This window comes from Mauremys reevesii, linkage group 5, assembly GCF_016161935.1.
Source record: "Mauremys reevesii isolate NIE-2019 linkage group 5, ASM1616193v1, whole genome shotgun sequence".
In the NCBI taxonomy this organism is placed as follows: Eukaryota; Metazoa; Chordata; order Testudines; family Geoemydidae; genus Mauremys; species Mauremys reevesii.
Window position 1 is genome coordinate 92266177 of NC_052627.1, and position 17862 is coordinate 92284038.

Consider the following 17862-nt stretch of genomic DNA (forward strand, 5'->3'; position numbering starts at 1 on the left):
TAAATGAGCATGTAATTGTTTTCCGTGTGTATTTCTTCAATCTTGATAAAATGTTCTGATAAATAATTGGAACTAAAATGAATAATAGCACTCTTGCTGCCATATGTTTAAATGCAAATAAACTAATGAAACTGACACAACTTTTAGCTCCTAACTATGAACATTTAGTCATAAAAAATGCATACATTAGGAATCCTTGCTCATTATCTGGACTAAATAAAATAAATATGTTCTGCTTTAGAACATTCTGAGGCTAGAACCAAGTATTACCGTATGGGAAATCTTGGTTTGGGAATGATGTCACTGGGCACTAGGAGAGTTGATGACACTAAGGTGATGGTCTTGATTTCTGAGGGACACCTAGTCTCATGATTCAACACCCCTTAGAAACGTTAACATAGTGATTTAAATACAGCAGTTAAATTGGGAAAAGCTTACAAAAAAAACTCAAAATAAAAGTAAAATTGCTGTCAAGACTTCATTCAACTTCACTTTATTTGTGATCTGAGTTATTGTTTCTGAATGGCAAACACTCTTCTTGACACATTTCTCAGGTGGATGAGATACTAGGTTCTCTGTGCTGCCACAAAAATAAGCAATACTATATATCAATTAGATGTAACTATGTGCTGGCACCAGAATACGTTCAAATCTTTATTCTACATAATAACTAGGCTGCCATGTTTACTCTTTTTATCATTTCATTCTTCATGCAGTGTGTATTTTGTTCACTATTTTTCTTCCCTCATTTCTTCTTTCATTGAATCAGTGCTGATAAAGCAGATGATGAGGATGATGAAGATCTAACAGTGAACAAAACCTGGGTACTTGCACCAAAGATTCATGGTGGAGATGTCACTCACATATTGGATTCCTTACTTCAAGGCTATGACAGTAAACTTCGGCCAGATATTGGAGGTAAGTTCATCTCACATATAATAAATAGAAAATATGAACCAGAGAATGCAGACATTGCATGGGTTTTAATGAAATGGTGGCAAGTAGCTGTTTAAAAGTCAACTGTTCATTAATTAATGTATCAAGCTAGATAAACAGAATATAAATAACATGGAACATGTGAAAAGAAATTTCAACTTTCTTTATAGCAAATACATTAGAAATTGTACTATGTAAAGTATTTAACTTTTAAGGCAGTATCAAATAGGTAACAAATTACTGCAATTCCATGTTTGTTTTTTCATTTTGCTATTTTAAATGTGATACCTCTGATAAGGAGGTATTCAACATACCGAGCTTTCATTGACTGTCAAAAATCTACCCTGAAATCTGCGAATATTTATTCAAATGTTTCGACCCGGTATTTTTAGTCCTGTCGGTGATAACAAAATGCAATCTGTTTCAAGAACAGGTTTAACTCAACTCATTGTTACTACTTATTTGTATCTAATCATGGAACACAGTAATACTAGGGTACAAAATATATTGGAAGGACACAACAGGTCGTGCTGGTGAGGGAGTGGAACTATATGTGAAAGAAAGTGTAGAAGCAAATGAAGTAAAAATCTTAAATGAACCAAAATGTACCATAGAATCTCTATAGATAGTAATTCCGTGCTCTAATAATAAGAATATAGCAGTCAGGATATACTACCGATCGCCTGACCAGGATGGTGATAGTGACTGTGAAATGCTCAGGGAGAGAGACTATAAAAGAGACGATAAAAATAAAAAACTCAACAATAATGGGGGATTTCAGCTATCCCTATATTGACTGGGTAACTGTAACCTCAGGATGGGATGCAGAGATAAAGTTTCTTGACACCTTAAATGACTGCTTCTTGGAGCAGCTAGTCCCGGAACCCACAAGAGGAGAAGCAATTTTAGATGTAGTCCTAAGTGGAGTACAGGATCTGGTCCAGGTGAATATAGCTGGACAGCTTGGTAATAGTGACCATAATATAATTAAATTTAGCATCCCTGTGGTGAGGAAAACACCACAGCAGCCCAACACAGTAGCTTTAATTTCAGAAAGGGGAACTACACAAAAATAAGGAAGTTAGTTAAACAGAAATTAAAAGGTACAGTGCCAAAAGTGAAATCATTGCAAGCTGCATGGAAACTTTTTAAGGCACCATAATAGAGGCTCAACTTACATGTATACCCCAAATTAAAAAACGTAGTAAGAGAATCAAAAAAGTGCCACCATGGCTAAACAATAAAGTAAAAGAAGCAGTCAGAGGCAAAAAAAGCATCTCTTACAATGTGGAAGTTAAATCCTAGTGAGGAAAATAAAAAGGAGCATAAACTCTGGCAAGTGAAGTGTAAAACATACCGGTAATTAGAAAGGCCAAAAAAGAATTTGAAGAACAGCTAGCCAAAGACTCAAAAAGTAATGGCATTTTTTTAAAGTACATCAGAAGCAGGAAGCCTGCTAAACGACCAGTGGGACCACTGGACGATAGAGATGCTAAAGGAACCCTCAGGGATGATTAAGCCATTGCAAAGAAACTAAATGAATTCTTTGCATCAGTCTTCATGGCTGAGGATGTGAGGAAGATTCCAAAACCTGAGCCATTCTTCTTAGATGACAAATCTGAGGAACTGTCTCAGATTGAGGTCTCATTAGAGGAGATTTTGGAACAAACTGATAAATGGTAATAAGTCATCAGGTCCAGATGGTATTCACTCAAGAGGTCTGAAGGAACTCAAATGTGTAATTGCAGAACTACTAACTGTAGTTTATAACCTATCAGCTTCTGTACCAAATGTCTGGAGGATAGCTAATGTGATGACAATTTTTAAAAAGGGCTCCAGAGATGATCCCAGCAATTATAGGCTGGTAAGCCTGACTTCAGTACTGGGCAAACTGGTTGAAAGTATAGTAAAGAACAAAACTGTCAGACATATAGATGAACATAATTGGTTGGGGAAGAGTCAACATGTTTTTTGTAAAGGGAAATCACGCCTCACCAATCTACTAGAATTCTTTGAGGTGGTCAACAAGCATGTGGGCAAAGGGGATCTAATGGATATAGTGTACTTAGATTTTCAGAAAGCCTTTTACATGGTCCCTCATCAAAGGCTCTTAAGTGAAGTAAGCTGTCATGGGATAAGAAGGAAGTTCCTCTCATGGATTGGTAACTGGTTAAAAGATAGGAAACAAAGGGTAGGAATAAATGGTTAGTTTTCACAGTGGAGTGAGGTAAATAGTTGTGTTCCCCAGGGGTCTGTACTTGGACCTGTCCTATTCAACATATTCATAAATGATCTGAAAAAATGGGTAAATAGTGAGATGGCAAAATTTGCAGATGATACAAAACTACTCAAGATAGTTAAGTCGCAGGCAGACTGCAAGGAGCTACAAAATGATCTCACAAAACTGGGTGAGTGGGAAACAAAATGGCAGATGAAATTCAATGTTGATAAATGCAAAGTAATGTACATTGGAAAACATAATCCCAGCTATACATATAAAATGATGGGGTCTAAATTAGCTGTTACCACTCAAGAAAGAGATCTTGGAGTCGTGGATAGTTCTCTGAAAACATCCACTCAATGTGTAACAGCAGTCAAAAAAGCTAACAGAATGTTGGGAATCATTAAGAAAGGGATAGATAATAAAACAGAAAATATATTGACTCTATATAAATTTTGAATACCATATGCAGATGTAGTTTCCTCATCCCCCCCAAAAAAGATATTGGAATTGGAAAAGGTTCAGAAAAGGACAACAAAAACGACAACATATGGAACAGCTTCTGTGTGAGGAGAGATTAATAAGATTGGGACTTTTCATCTTGGAAAATAGACAACTAAGGGGGGGATATGATAGGGGTCTATAAAATCATGACTGGTGTGGAGAAAGTAAATAGGGAAGTGTTATTACTGCTTCTCATAACACAAGAACTAGGGGTCACCAAATGAAACTAATAGCAGCACAATGCACAGTCAACCTGTGAAGCTCTTTGCCAGAGGATGTTGTGAAGGCCAAGACTATAGCAGGGTTCAAAAAAGAACTAGACACATTCATGGAGGATAGGTCCATCAATGGCTATTAGCCAGGATGGGCAGGGATGGTGTTCCTAGCCTCTGTTTGCCAGAAGCTGGGCGACGGGATGGATCACATAATGATTACCGGTTCTGTTCATTCCCTCTGGGGCATGTCATTGGCCACTGTTGGAAGACAGGATACTGGGCTATATGGACCTTTGGTCTGACCCAGTATAGCTATTCTTGTGTTCTTATGGATCAAGGCTCCTTTGTTCTAGACTTTGTACAAATACACAGAAAGAGGTGGCCTTTCCCTGAAGAGTTTACAGTCCAAATCAGTGGTTTTCAACCTTTTTTCATTTCTCGACCCCTAAAATATTTTAAATGGGAGGTTCAGAACCGTTTGGAAATCAGATATGGTCTGCGTCCCTCCAAGGGTCCATGGACCACAGGTTGAAAACCAGTGGTCTAAATAGATGAGACAAAGTCTGAGAAGGGAAACAGGCACAAAATGGTGAAATGACTTGTCCAAGGTCACTGGTAGGGCCAGGATTGGAGTCTAGGTTTCCAGACTCCCACACCAGTGTCTTATTCATTAGTCACATTGCCTTTCTGTTTCTGAGAATCTTTTGTCCCTGAATAAAGCATAGGTTATCATACTGTTTCCTCTCTTACTTCTCTCCAGAACGAGGAAAACTTGTAACCCTATACTTCATAGGCCTCAAAATTTGGCCCATACAAAGAAATACAATCTACACCTTCAACTCCTGTCCTGCTACTTATTGAAATGCAGTAGACATTCAAAGAGAAAGAAACAAAATCAGTCAATGATGCACTCCTCCTATACTCCACTCCAATTATGTTGATAAAATCTGGTGTTGGTTTCAGTGTCTCAAGACTTGCAGAACAGTTACTTGACTGGGATTATCCTTAACTTTCAGGGTAATAATATCCCACAGAAGAATTTTTGCTGTTGAATTAATTTGACTCATTTATAGTAGCAACATTTTTGTCTCTGAACCTGAAGCTTATGGGTTCAAATACCAGAGCAGGATTTGGTCTCTTCCTGATGTTGACACAGCATTTTAGCATGTGAGAACAAGGGGGAGTGCTGTGCTGTTAAAAGTAGAATCCTTTGAATGAGACACTGGGTTCCCTTTTCTGCCTGTTTCTGGTGACTGTCTAGATGAAAGTTGAGAATCCTATGACAATTTTTAAATTTAAAAAGAGAGAATGCCATTGTGTAGCCTGTCTTTTTCTGTCCCTCTCATTCCAATATTCATGAGCTTTGCTAACTGCTTAATAGCCACTTGGTTTGTTTATATGTTCATTATTACTAACTTATTTGTTGTTTGTACTTTGACATGCTTAGAGCATAAAGATGCTATTCTAAAACCATATTCTGTGCTAAGCATACTACTGCTGGTTTCTACATGGAAACAAGGTTGTATAAATCCAAATTACATACAGACATTACCATGTGGATGGTTTTTATTTTTAATCTGTATACATTAGGAAATCAATAAAGTGCAAGTGCGGTAATGCCTTGCCTTGCTTTTTGTTTGTTTGTTTGTTTGTTTCAGGGATTTTTTTGGTTCATTTGGCCCTCCTGAGTTTACAGTGCTCCGTGTTGTTCCATCCTTAGTCCGACATGTGATGGGTTTGGTCACAGAGACTCCCTTGGTACTGTCACCTGATGTGCTGGAATTACCTCTGAGCCCGTTTTCCCTGCCAGCTTGGGACTTCCAGAACCCTGCCTTGTTGAGCCAGACACGCTAGCCTGCTACAACACTGACCCAGGGTCTGGTCCACGCCCCCAAAGCTGCGGACGTAACTGAAAACAGCTCAGCAGGTTTCCCATCTCCAGCACCCAGACACCTAGTTCCCAATGGGATCCAAACCCCAAATAAATCTGTTTTACTCTTTATAAAGCTTATACAGGGTAAATTCATAAATTGTCCGCTCTCTATAACACTGATAAAGAGAGATGCACAGCTGTTTGCTCCCCAGATATTAATCACTTACTCTGGGTTTATTAATAAACAATGATTTTATTAAGTATAAAATGTAGGATTTAAGTGGTTTCAAGTAATAATGGCCAGAACAAAGTAAGTCACAAAGCAAAATAAAACAAAACGTGCAAGTCTAAGCCTAATACATTAAGAAACTGATTACAGGTAATATCTCACCCTCAGATGTTCCAATGAGCTTTTTTTTTTCACAGACTAGACCTTTTTCTACTCTGGGCCCAATCCTTTCCCTGATACAGTCCTTCTTAGCTCCAGCAGACATCTTAAGTGGTAAGCAGGGGTGTTCTCATGACTGGCAGCCCCCTTTGTCCTGCTCCACCCGCTTTTATAGCTTTGGCACAAGGTGGGAATCTTTTGTCTGGGCTTGTCCCCACCCCTGCCTCATCAATGGAAAAGTACAAGGAGTAAGATGGATTCCAGTACCATGTGACATGGTCACATGTCACTGTAAGACCCCTAGTCTCCATTCTTCCTGGGTTGGCTCACGTGTACACAGGAAGGTGTGCAGGTAAGTAAACCATTTATAACCAGTTGTCCTAGGCCTTGGCTACACTTGCAAATTTGCAGCACTGCAGCAGGGTGTGAAAACACACCCTCTCCAGCGCTGCAAAGCGCCAGTGTGGTCAAAGCCCCAGCGCTGGGAGCGTGGCTCCCAGCGCTGTACGTTATTCCCCACAGGGAGGTGGAGTACGGACAGCGCTGGGAGAGCTCTCTCCCAGCACTGGCGCTTTGACTACACTTAGCGCTTCAAAGCGCTGCTGTGGCAGCGCTTTGAAGTGCCAGTGTAGCCAAAGCCCTAGTCAATGGGAGCCATCAAGATTCTAAACCACCATTAATGGCCCACACTTTCCATAATTACAATAGGACCTCAGAGTTATACTTCATATTTCTAGTTTCAGATACAAGAATCATACATGCATACAATTAGGATGAATATATTCAGTAGGTTAGAATCTTTCTTATGAGACCTTACAAGAGACCTTTTGCATAAAGCATATTCCAGTTACCTCATGTTCACACCTGTAAGCATATTTCCATAAAACATATGGCGTGTAATGTCACACCATGCATGGTCAGTTCTCAAAGTAACAAAAACATGGATTGAGATGGTTGACATTTTCAGAGCTTCCAATGTGAATTAAAATGGAAAAAATAAAGATGTTCACTGTTTTCATCACTCCCCACTCCAGTCTCTGTTCCCTTCACCCTCATTTTTGACCTTTTCTAGACAGGCACTGCCTAGATCCAAAAGAAAAAGTGACACTCCTAGTCAGAAGCCATTACAGTGTTCACTAATTCTTATAGATGTTTTCCCCATCTTGCAACTTTACTTCTGTCTTGTCTGAATTGGGCATCCTCCATCCTGATATCATCTAAACTCTGATCTCATTCTGCTATTAGGTAATCTATTCTGCTGGATCAGCTGAAATGGGAGCTTTGCCAATGATTTCAGGGGAGCCAGGATTTCACCTCATGTCTCCTGGCCCATTTAACAGCACCCTGAATGCGTTGAACAGGAGGAGGTAGACAGATGGAACCTTGTGGCACCTCACACAAGGACCCTTATCTCATGGATCTCTCTCAAACTAGGAGAGGCCCATTCTAGAGACCACAAGTGTGCCCACAGTATCTCCGCAGCCCTTCATCACCTCTGTACAGCCATGTCATATGACCTCAAATGTTCTTTGGACCTGAGAAAATAGAACTTCACTTGGGTCAACGAGAAAGTGGAAAAAATTAGTTCTATATTAAATACTTTCCTTGTGGCTCTTTTCCCTTTCTGCCCATAAATCAGCAGAGGGACTAAGGGGCTTCATTTTTAAAATCTTCCAGCCCATACCCACCACATTTTTATTCTGCCCAGTCCTCTTGGCTAGGGACAATGATGCCACAGGACCTTAATTCTTCCTGCCCTGTTGTGAGGTGCTGCATGACATGTCCTTTTCCCTTCGTGTGTATCTTCACACACTCTGCAATATGAAGTAGAAAAAGCAAAAATTCATAGTAACAATGTTTTTAAAAACCAATAGTTCTATTGCTGAGTCCTGGCCTCTCTCACTCTCAAATTCCCATCCTATTAACCAGCTGGGGGAAGGCACTGCATCCATGCTGTGACACCTATACAACAGAAGACCTTTATAAGGCAGATAGGTATTTTAAGAGACTATCCAAATAAATTGAATGCAATTCTATCCTTCTTCTTTTAGAAGATGATCTCTTTAAAGAAGCTAGTTTTTGCTGAACACTTTAGACTGTCTTCCTTGTATTATGAAATGAAAGTCATTTAAATGTTAAATATTTTAAGTGTTCAAAATTTTGTCTATGAAGTGACATATTGATCTAGTTGATAAGAATTATTAATGCATCTTCAGGTATATTTTCATTGGAATATAATTACATAGGTTGAAGAAAACTGGTTAAAAGCCATTTTATTATTCCTACACATCTTCAATAAAAATTGACAAATTACACTGAGATTTTTCTCTGTGCAGTATGTAGATATGTTTACTCCTAGACCTGATGGATGCTGTTGCTTGATTTTTTATTTTTTTTTTTTTTTTTTCTTTTTTTTTTTATTTATATTTTTTTTTGATGATTCTTTTTTTTTTTTCCACCTTCCTCCTCCACCTTTTTCTCATCATATATACAAAACATATCAAGACATAGTAAAATTTTTTTTTTTTAACAAAAAAGATTCATGTTTATGATTGTCATTTAATGACAATGAAAAAAGGGAGTTATGTTTCATGTGATTCTGTGCACTGGGATCAAAAGCCAATCTTATGCAATGACTACTTCTTCTTTATTTGATGAGGATCACTTTTATTTTTATTTTAATAAATATAAGTTACATTAACAGCATACATTATATAGAGTTGATTACATATGTAATTATTATGGCTACTCTTTTGTTTAGTGAGAACTACAGTAATTGAAACAGATGTCTATGTTAACAGCATTGGCCCAGTTGATCCAATCAATATGGTAAGTCCTGATTGAGTGAAAAATATATTTGGATAAATAAGAATTACCACTGTCTTTATTCAGATTAATGCCTTTAACTCCTCTAACTTTCATCCAAGTATCGTGTACCCCTGTAGTGTTAAAGAACATTTATATTATGTTTTAAAATTGAATTATGATACCATTATGACAGAAGCTGAAGATTCTCTGTACTTTCTTGAATTTTAATTTTTAAAGTACTTTGAGAATAGTTTTCTTATTAAAATCCATCACCAAAAAATGGTAATTAATGAAAAATAAAACCCCATGATCTACCAAACATAATGCATCAGCTTTTCAGCTGAGATAAATCAGGGTAGTTCACTAAAGTCAATGGAGCTTTGCTGGTTTACACTAGCTAAGGATCTAGTCCAATATTTTAGTATTCACCAGTTCAAATCTTAATTCATGAAGAAAAATAAGAGTTGAGCTGGCATTTGTGAATTAACAGTAGTTTTATGGAGTAATTTTCATAGGGATGGAGAGCGGGAGAAATATGAAACTTCATTTTTTGGCTGTTCTTACAACTCTTATGTAGTCTCACCAGGCCTTCTCCCATTGGTATATGTTGGTGTGTCTCAATTGATTTCAACGGGGTATGCTGATGTACACCAGCTGGAGAACTATTTAAAAGGAACTATTTTGTAAAAGACTGAAGTAACAGCATTCTAGATTCATATTGGTTATAAGCAGTTTCTTCAACTATTTGCATTATTTTACTTTTACAATGTGTGTAGTTTCTCATGAAAAATATTGGCAGCTTAAAAAGGAGTTAGTGGATGCCATCCCCTGCAAAAGAGTCCTCTCTATTGGCTTTTGCTCCTGATAAGATGAGCTTTTAGCAATCCTTGCACTCACAATCTCTGTCCTCAAGTTCATGGGTCTGGCCCCTATGCATGGATGAGGTCATCTCATTGTACCCTCTACCCTCATACACACATGTCCTGCATCAGACAAACTCTTGCATTCATACAGCATGTGAGTACTTAAAAAGGTAAAGAACGTGCACATTGCAGTGTTAGAAGTTTCTGAGCTTTTTATAAATGTTTACCTTAAATGATTATAAAGAGGTCCAGTGTTTTTGCACATAATGATTTATCGTGGTCTATCTGAACACAAGCTCTCAAAAAGCAGGAAATGTCTGCGTTGCTTACATACCAAGGTAATAGGTGCCTTAGAATAACCTAAAGTAGATGGTATGACCTATGGCCAAGGATATATATTTTACCCTACAGCCTTACAAGCCCAAAGGCCTCTGGCATGAACTGCAGGTACTGTCAGAGCTATATGGGAAGGAATAAGTGAAAAGCCCCTGAGAGGGGAGAGCAGAGGAGCAGTGGGGAAGTGGAAAGCTATCTGATCTCCAACCTCCCTGTAGCAAGCTTCTGCAACCCCATCTGTCTGCCTATTGCGGCCTCCTTTCACCTCCACTCCCCACACCTAGTTTCCCTCGGCAGTCCCTGAAACAGTTCATTGTGGCAACAGCATATGTGGCTAAGCAGCCACCTGTCCAAGGGTGTAGCAAATAATAGCAGCCTCTTCTGTCAAACACTAGCATCAGTGGACAGCAATCTAATTTCAGTTGTTGGGTTTAGTGTGCAGATACTGGATGTGGTGTTGGTGGCCTGTAATGTACAGGAGGTCAGAATAGATGGCCTGGTGGTCCCTTCTAGCCTCAAACTGCATGACTTTATAACCCCTTCCCCGCCTTCTGTATTTGTTCATCTGTCAGTGCTCTTATTGGGCCAGATTATGATAGATGCTTGCTACTAGTTCAATAGTATTTCACACCATGAGCAGTCCCATTGCAGTCAGTGGGGCTACTTAGTGGAGTAAGGTGTGTGTTAGTGGAGTAAGGGTATCACAGTCTGGCCCTGAAGAAATCGCCTATGTTAACGTTGTATTTTTTCTACTTTGGGCCCAGATTATGATCTTCTTACTCATATTGTTGAGTAGTTACTAGCTAGAGTACTCCCACTGAAGTCAATGCAACTGTCCATGTGAATAACCGCTGACCAGTGTAAAGGTAGGTGGGGAGAATGTTGCAATTTGGTCCATGTCAACTATAGGCTCACGTATTTATATGAAATAAATTAAAATCTCCATCCTCTTTTGTTTATGAAATATACTGATGGTGTATGGCTTCGGGTCAGATATCATGCATTTCATTTTAAAAAAAAAGCTTATTATGAAAGGAAAAACTACTGATACTGGAGACAGACAAATCCACCCCACCAAAAAAAAAAAAAATCAAAGCCCTTTTGTTCCCCATACATTTTTAAAATCAAGGGAGAACTAAATATCACAGATATGGAAGCACTGTAGCCAGAAGTTTAGAAAGACACCCATAAGGCATCAAATTACATATCCTGTTGTAAACACCAGTGTTTCATATTCAGTTAGTTCTTGCAAATATTCATGGAATTCTCTTTGCTATCAAGTGTTGCATGCTTATTAGGGAAGGTGATTTTACTAGGTTCAGATACTTATGCCAAATAAGTCATTTCATTTCAAAACCTTTCATTTTTCCAAACTGATGATATTTTACAGGTAAGAATCTTCAATAAGATATTTCACTTTCTTTGCAAATCACTTAGTCATAAGTGGAACACTGGGTGCCAAAGATATATTACTTTAAGATCTTCAAATATGAGCAAATAAGTACAGTGTGGAAGTTTATTACTGACTTTATTTTCTCTCATGAAGTCTGGTTTATTGATCATCCATAAGCCTTTGCCTTTTGGGTTTCTTGCATAAGTTTACATGAATATATAATTCAGTCAAACATTTACATCCTCAGTGAAATAGAGAAATATACATCTAAAAATGTGCAATTGTATTAAAAAAAAGGAAAATATGTTGTTATAATAGAAAGTATAAAACTGGGAAAATGCAGAGGTGTAAGGGCAACACTGTTTCACAAATATGTAACCCACATCTGCTCTGTGGTCCTTTGTCTCCCTCTATTGGTGGCTGAGGTTGATGAGCCTGCTATAACCTTACTTTTCAGTGCAGATAACAGAGGCTCATTGTTTCAGGTCTAAAGTTCACAGGTTTGATCCTCACCTCTATTGACCCACCCATGGACATTACATTGCAAGTATATTTACACAACTTTATCTGAGTTGCTGTAATGTCTCCCATAATGCTTTATCTGGCATAAATAAAATATAATAATCTTGATTTTTCTTTTTAGTTGTTACTACCTTTTCTCTCTTAATCTGCCACTGTTCTTCTTTCATGACTCTTTTTCTCTTTCCTTCTGTCCTAAAACCAATAAAATGCTTAGTTCCCTCTCCTGGTTTCGCCATTCTCCCTCTCCTCACACAAACATCTCATTCATCATCATTCCATACTCCAGGCCATGATTAGGTAAAGCGGATATCTCTTCTCCTGGACTAGGTTGATTTCAATGTGAAGGAAGACTCTAATGTGCCGAGTTGAAGACAAGTCTCCACTTTGTACTCTCAGGGCATCTGTTGGCTTTTTTGTCAGCCTCTGCTATGCAGTGAGTGGCAGATTTCACTTCTGTTAGGAAGGAGTTAACAGGGAAGCAGATTTTTCTTTCAACTACTGATTTCAAGTTAAACACCCAAAATTCTACAGTTTTTTCAGCCAGTAAGTCTCCAGGTTTTGGGTGCTAATATACTGCAGTTAGATTGGTGTTTGGAGGATGCTTTAAAAATACTTTGTAGCTTTGAAGTGTACAATCCATATTTGAATTGATAAGATGTTGTTATAGCTTCTGAAAAGTATGGTAGTACCTTATCTTCTAAAGCCTTTTAAAGTGCTTTTGGTATTTAGTGCAATGAAAATGGGCTGATCATTGACCACAAGAAGCACCAAGTTGAGCTGCATGTAGACTGCTGGTTGTGCTCTAGTGGTGTAAAATATGTGAATTCAATAAAATTGGACAATTTTTCAAAACCTTCTGTAACTTAGTGGTACACAGATGTAAAGAACACACAAATGAAGAAATTGCACCTCTTCCATATATACACTTATTGTTACATGTAACATATTATACTACTACCCTAAAGAGATTAAAGCAAAATAACTTCTGTATCATTTCTAGTTTGTACATTTTGACAACAGTTTGTATATCATCAGTTTCATTGTTTCCACTGTATAAGCAATTAGTCTACTCTGCAAAGCAAAAGGGGGATGGCAGGGGAGGGGAGTTTATAATATTTTAAAGACATTATTGTAAAACCACTAAAATTGGAAGGCATAATTCATGACAATATTTATAAATAACTTATTTTGGAAAGTTGTGGTGTCCTATTATTTAGTCTGGTCGTATGACAAAATATAGTCAGAAACAGCTTTTTTGTAACAGAATATAACACTGAAGTAGTATATCGTATGAGCTGCTGTTTCTGAGCTAGTTTGATAGGATGTATATTATGAAGAGCAAATCAATTACCTTTCTGATTTTAGTCTTTGTCCCCCACTTCTTCTACCTGATGAACACATTTATACTTGCATGAAAAAAGAGTCTGTAAGTGTATGTGAGATATTTGGTAGAATTTGTCTTTGATTGCACTATTTTGTAGGTGTTGGCTGCCAGGATTTAATTTACTAAAATTCTACACAAATTTTAAATGGTGTGGACATGATAATCATTCTTGTGTGCCTAAACGGTGTTTTCAGACACCATATGGTCTGTGAGTATCTACAGACACCAGGTGCTTGAGTAAATACTTTACCTGTACTGTACATGGACAAATCTGTCTAGTCTTTGGCATCATACAGTAGACACACAAGATATGGCAAAGAGCATTTTGAATGACCCATGCCCTGGTTACAGCAGTAAGTTCTGCTGAGGCACAGGTCCTATCAGCATAGAACTTAAGTCCAGATCACACAATGAGCTTCCTGTTCTTATCCCCATGCAAGCCCATCTATTTGTAGATCCACATAGGGGTTTCAAATGATGGAATCCTTTCCTTCTCCACCCAGACAGGAGCCAGGTACAGAGCCACATCATGTCTACTAGTACCAGTTTGAAGTAGTGGAATCGGCTATGAATCTAGTGGATCTGCATAGTCTATGGACTTTGCTGGCTATCTCTGCTCTGTCTCTCTCCATGGAGTGAGCTTTTGTGTAGCACTGCTCCAAAGTGTGCAGGTGATACAAGTTCCCGAGCAAAGACTTTCCCTGTCCTTTCCTGCATGTAGTGGAACTGTGGCAATCCCTTGCTTCTCAGTTTTGGAGAGGCCATGCAAGAGGCATGTTATGGTGATTGAAGAGAGGCATGACAAGCTCCTCATACTTCTTTTATACCATCCTTGACGTCCTGTAATTTTTGTTAATTCAAAACTCACATTAAAATCAATGCATATTCACATTGCAGTAATGTTCCAGTTTTGGGGGAAGGAATACAGGAAAAGTTCCATAGTTAGGAAATGCAGTTATTTTACAGAGCCAAAAGGCATTCTAGGCACTTCACAACACAGATAAATCACATATGATCCCTGCCCCTGAATTATTCACCGTCTAGTTTCACACAGGATACTATGGAGGGGAAACAAATAATGGAGAGAGAATGGGGTAATAAAGACAGGGGACACTTTAATGAGATTGTATAGTTACTCACTAATGGAAAGTGCACATAATGATTGTGGAAAAAACTTTTTGCTTACATATTTTTGATTAAAACTGTATAAAAAAGAAAAATCTCTCTATCTTGGCTGACTCCCACATCTTTAATATTTAGGTAACAGTTTTGGATCTGCTTCTGTTTTAGTGTAGTGGTTATTTTTTCTTGAATGTCAATCAAGATGGCACTATTTATTCAACTTTTAAAGTATATTCATGGATTTTTGGTTGTAGAACTTCTGACTAGAATACATTCCTGTAATTATACTTCAGTCTTACAGTTTCATTTCCTTATTATTCCTGAACTTGACTCTCTCTTTTTTTTAGCTTGTGTAACTTCTGTGTGACTCTTGCTAGTTATCCATTGAAGGCTCCTGTTACAGCAAGCTAACAGCCATACTTTGAAGCAAAGCACCATTATTTTTAATAAGGTAGCAAAAGCACTGGATACATCAAAGATTCACACGGTACATCAAACGTTGCTTCACTAGGCATAGGGAATGGCATGAGCAGTTGTAAGGCTTGGTTTTTCTCATCTTATTGCACCATTCATTACTTTGATCTGTAGTACTTGCTGATGGTTACTTTTAAATATCAATTTTTAAATGCCATTTTTATTCCACTCAGAAGCAATACTTCATTTGAAAATGTTGGTGAGGCTCATTTCCCTGTGGCTGGTAAGGTATAAATGCCCTGATATAGATTACTAAGCATTGCCCTTTATTTGTCCTAGTATAGGATGCTTTGTAGTTTGGTGCATTGGGAATGTGACACAGGATTTCAGTTACTTTCCCTTTTTACACCTTTTAAAGAACAGAAATTTGTTCTGTTAAAATTCAGTTAAAGTATCATACAATGTACATTAAACACATCAGAATAGAAACAGTCTTGGTGGTCAGAAAGTACATTACCATAGACATTCATTATTCCTATGCTGAAAAATGTAACACCTAATATTGCATCACTTAATTGTAATTGAAACTGGATGTTATTGAATTAAGAGTTCTATTTAATTAATGTAAAGTGACCAGTATAAATAAAGAGTGATACTTGGAGAGAGGTACTGTAGCTATTTCTATTAGTTGTAGGGAGTAAGGGCCTGATCCTGCATATGCTTTAGGAAAGTACTTCAGTTTACACATGTAACTAGTCTTATTGACACACTGGTGGAATCATCTCCAGGAGGAGCTGAAACACATGTAGGAAAAGTGGACAAATCTATTCTAAATAAATATATCTATATGGTGTAGTGCCCTAAACCTATTCTTAAAAAGTAAATTATAGTTCCAGGTAAGACACACAAGAAATATATAATAAATAACTGTGCGAGCACAGCAACTCGTCATCTATTTCCAGAGCTATGTGAACCCACCAGGTTTTGGCTCATGATGGGTTTGTGAACTGAACAGACATTGAGAGTGAGCCAATTCCTGAAGCTTTGCTTGGCAGCTTTGCTTGGTGGTTGGAGTGCAATGATGTCTAAGAGGAACATGCCACAGTCAGTAGAATCTCTTGGTTTAGCATGGTGAGGGACAGAAAAGGGTGGTGGTGAATGAGGCTTACTAAGATTCACAGGTACAGATGTGCATATAACCTGTACCCATATATGTAAATTAGAATTTGGGGTGAGGATTCTAAACTTCTAGATCACTGAATCCAAACAACTTGTGTGGCTTCTAGTTGCATATTGTATACAATTCTCTCTGTAGTTTTTCTCCTATGACAGTATGTCTCCCATGATGCTCTACTCTCAGGTCAGGTCAGCAGTGGCAACCTTTGCTCAGCTCTGGAAACCCCCTCAGCTTTTAAAGCTCTAGTCCCTCTTTGAATTGAGCTAACAGAATACAGTTTTTTCAATTTACTTTTCTTAATAAGGAAAGGTGGATTTTTAATATTTTTGTTCCTGTCAGCATTATGTGTGATAGCTGATTTGTTATCCACATGTATATTTGATGTTTGCTGAAATTATATATCTATATATATGTAAACAATGAGTAAGCAGATGTCTAAATACTATTTTAGTAAGCTTGGCAGTTGAATTGTGCTTTGCTTTGAAATGTACGTAACTTTAGAATCCATATGCCTATTAGTATTAAATTATTAATCACTGTTATTTTATAATTTCACATGGCCCTATAAACATACACAGTACTGAACAAATATCAGTTTACTTCACATTTTCTGTACAGGCATTTGGGTATTTCACAGTAGATTCAATTTATTGCTCCAGATCTTGCATTGCAGTTGCTTTGCCTCACATCACAGCTATTGTAAAGTAACGCAAAACTTTCATATCCACATATAGGAAGATTACCGCAGTATATGAGGATCTTCCAGTTATGTGGTATGGAATAGCAGATCCTATGCCAGTCCCTCTTCCCATGGCTGGTGCAAGGGGTGTGGCTGGGAGAGAAAAGGAAAGGAAGTGTCTCTAAGGGAACCTTTGGACAGTTGGCACAGGCTAAAGCAGCTTTCATGGATTGAACTAGAACTGGCCCAGAATGGCAATGTCACCTTTGCATCCCTCTCCCAAATAACATTGTGCTCTTCTCAGCCACCACTGAGCATGTGGGCAATTGTCTCTTAACAGACTTACTATCTACAGGAGTTGATCTATTTATGGTTCCACAAAGTTTTTTTTAAAATGCCCTTCAGTGGAAAGAATACCCTGATTTGTGCATGTCATCTATGAATCCTTTGATGTATGGCTTTTGTCATTTTTAACACTGTATACCTAGGCAACTTTATGCTGTAGTGAAATTTTAAGTCATATATATCCAACCAGCTCAGTTTTGACTGTCTATAATATAACTCTGCTGTTTAAACCACAGTTGGCTTAGTTTTTCCATATCTAAAACGATCAATGGATAATTAACAAATATATGGTGCTAGATCCTCCACTGATATAAACTAATATAACTCCATTGACTTCAGTGGAGTATGCTGTATGTATACAAGCCGAAAATTTGGCTCATGCTATCTTAGACAAAACAAAAATGTGAATGGCCAAACCATCACCAAAGACTTAGAGGGTTTTTGTTTTGGTGTATTAATGTTTCCTGGCTTTCCAATATTTGATATATATTTCAATTATCAATGTATATCTACACTATTACCTATATCTTTTTTAAAAGTATTTGAAATTATTAATGGAAAGATACAATTTTGGGAAATGGAATTCCACCTGGAAATCTGCTGCCTTTTTAAACCATGTTTTAATATCTGCTATTAAACATAAGTATCAAATTCTGCTAATTCTATACAAGACCATATGTCC

The 17862-nt window shown here is 37.7% G+C and overlaps 1 protein-coding gene across 4 annotated transcripts in view; it reads left to right on the top strand.

The window, feature by feature from the left end:
• GABRG1 (gamma-aminobutyric acid type A receptor subunit gamma1) overlaps window positions 1-17862 on the top strand; it is a 73171-nt gene that overhangs the window by 19196 nt on the left and 36113 nt on the right. For 2 of the 4 annotated variants that reach the window (XM_039541827.1, XM_039541828.1), the window contains exons 2-3: window positions 770-918; window positions 8899-8966. In XM_039541827.1, coding sequence (XP_039397761.1) covers window positions 770-918; window positions 8899-8966 — 217 coding nt within the window. Of the gene's footprint in view, window positions 1-769; window positions 919-8898; window positions 8967-17862 lie in introns of those variants that run through there. The other 2 variants (XM_039541829.1, XM_039541830.1) reach the window with 2 other exon arrangements.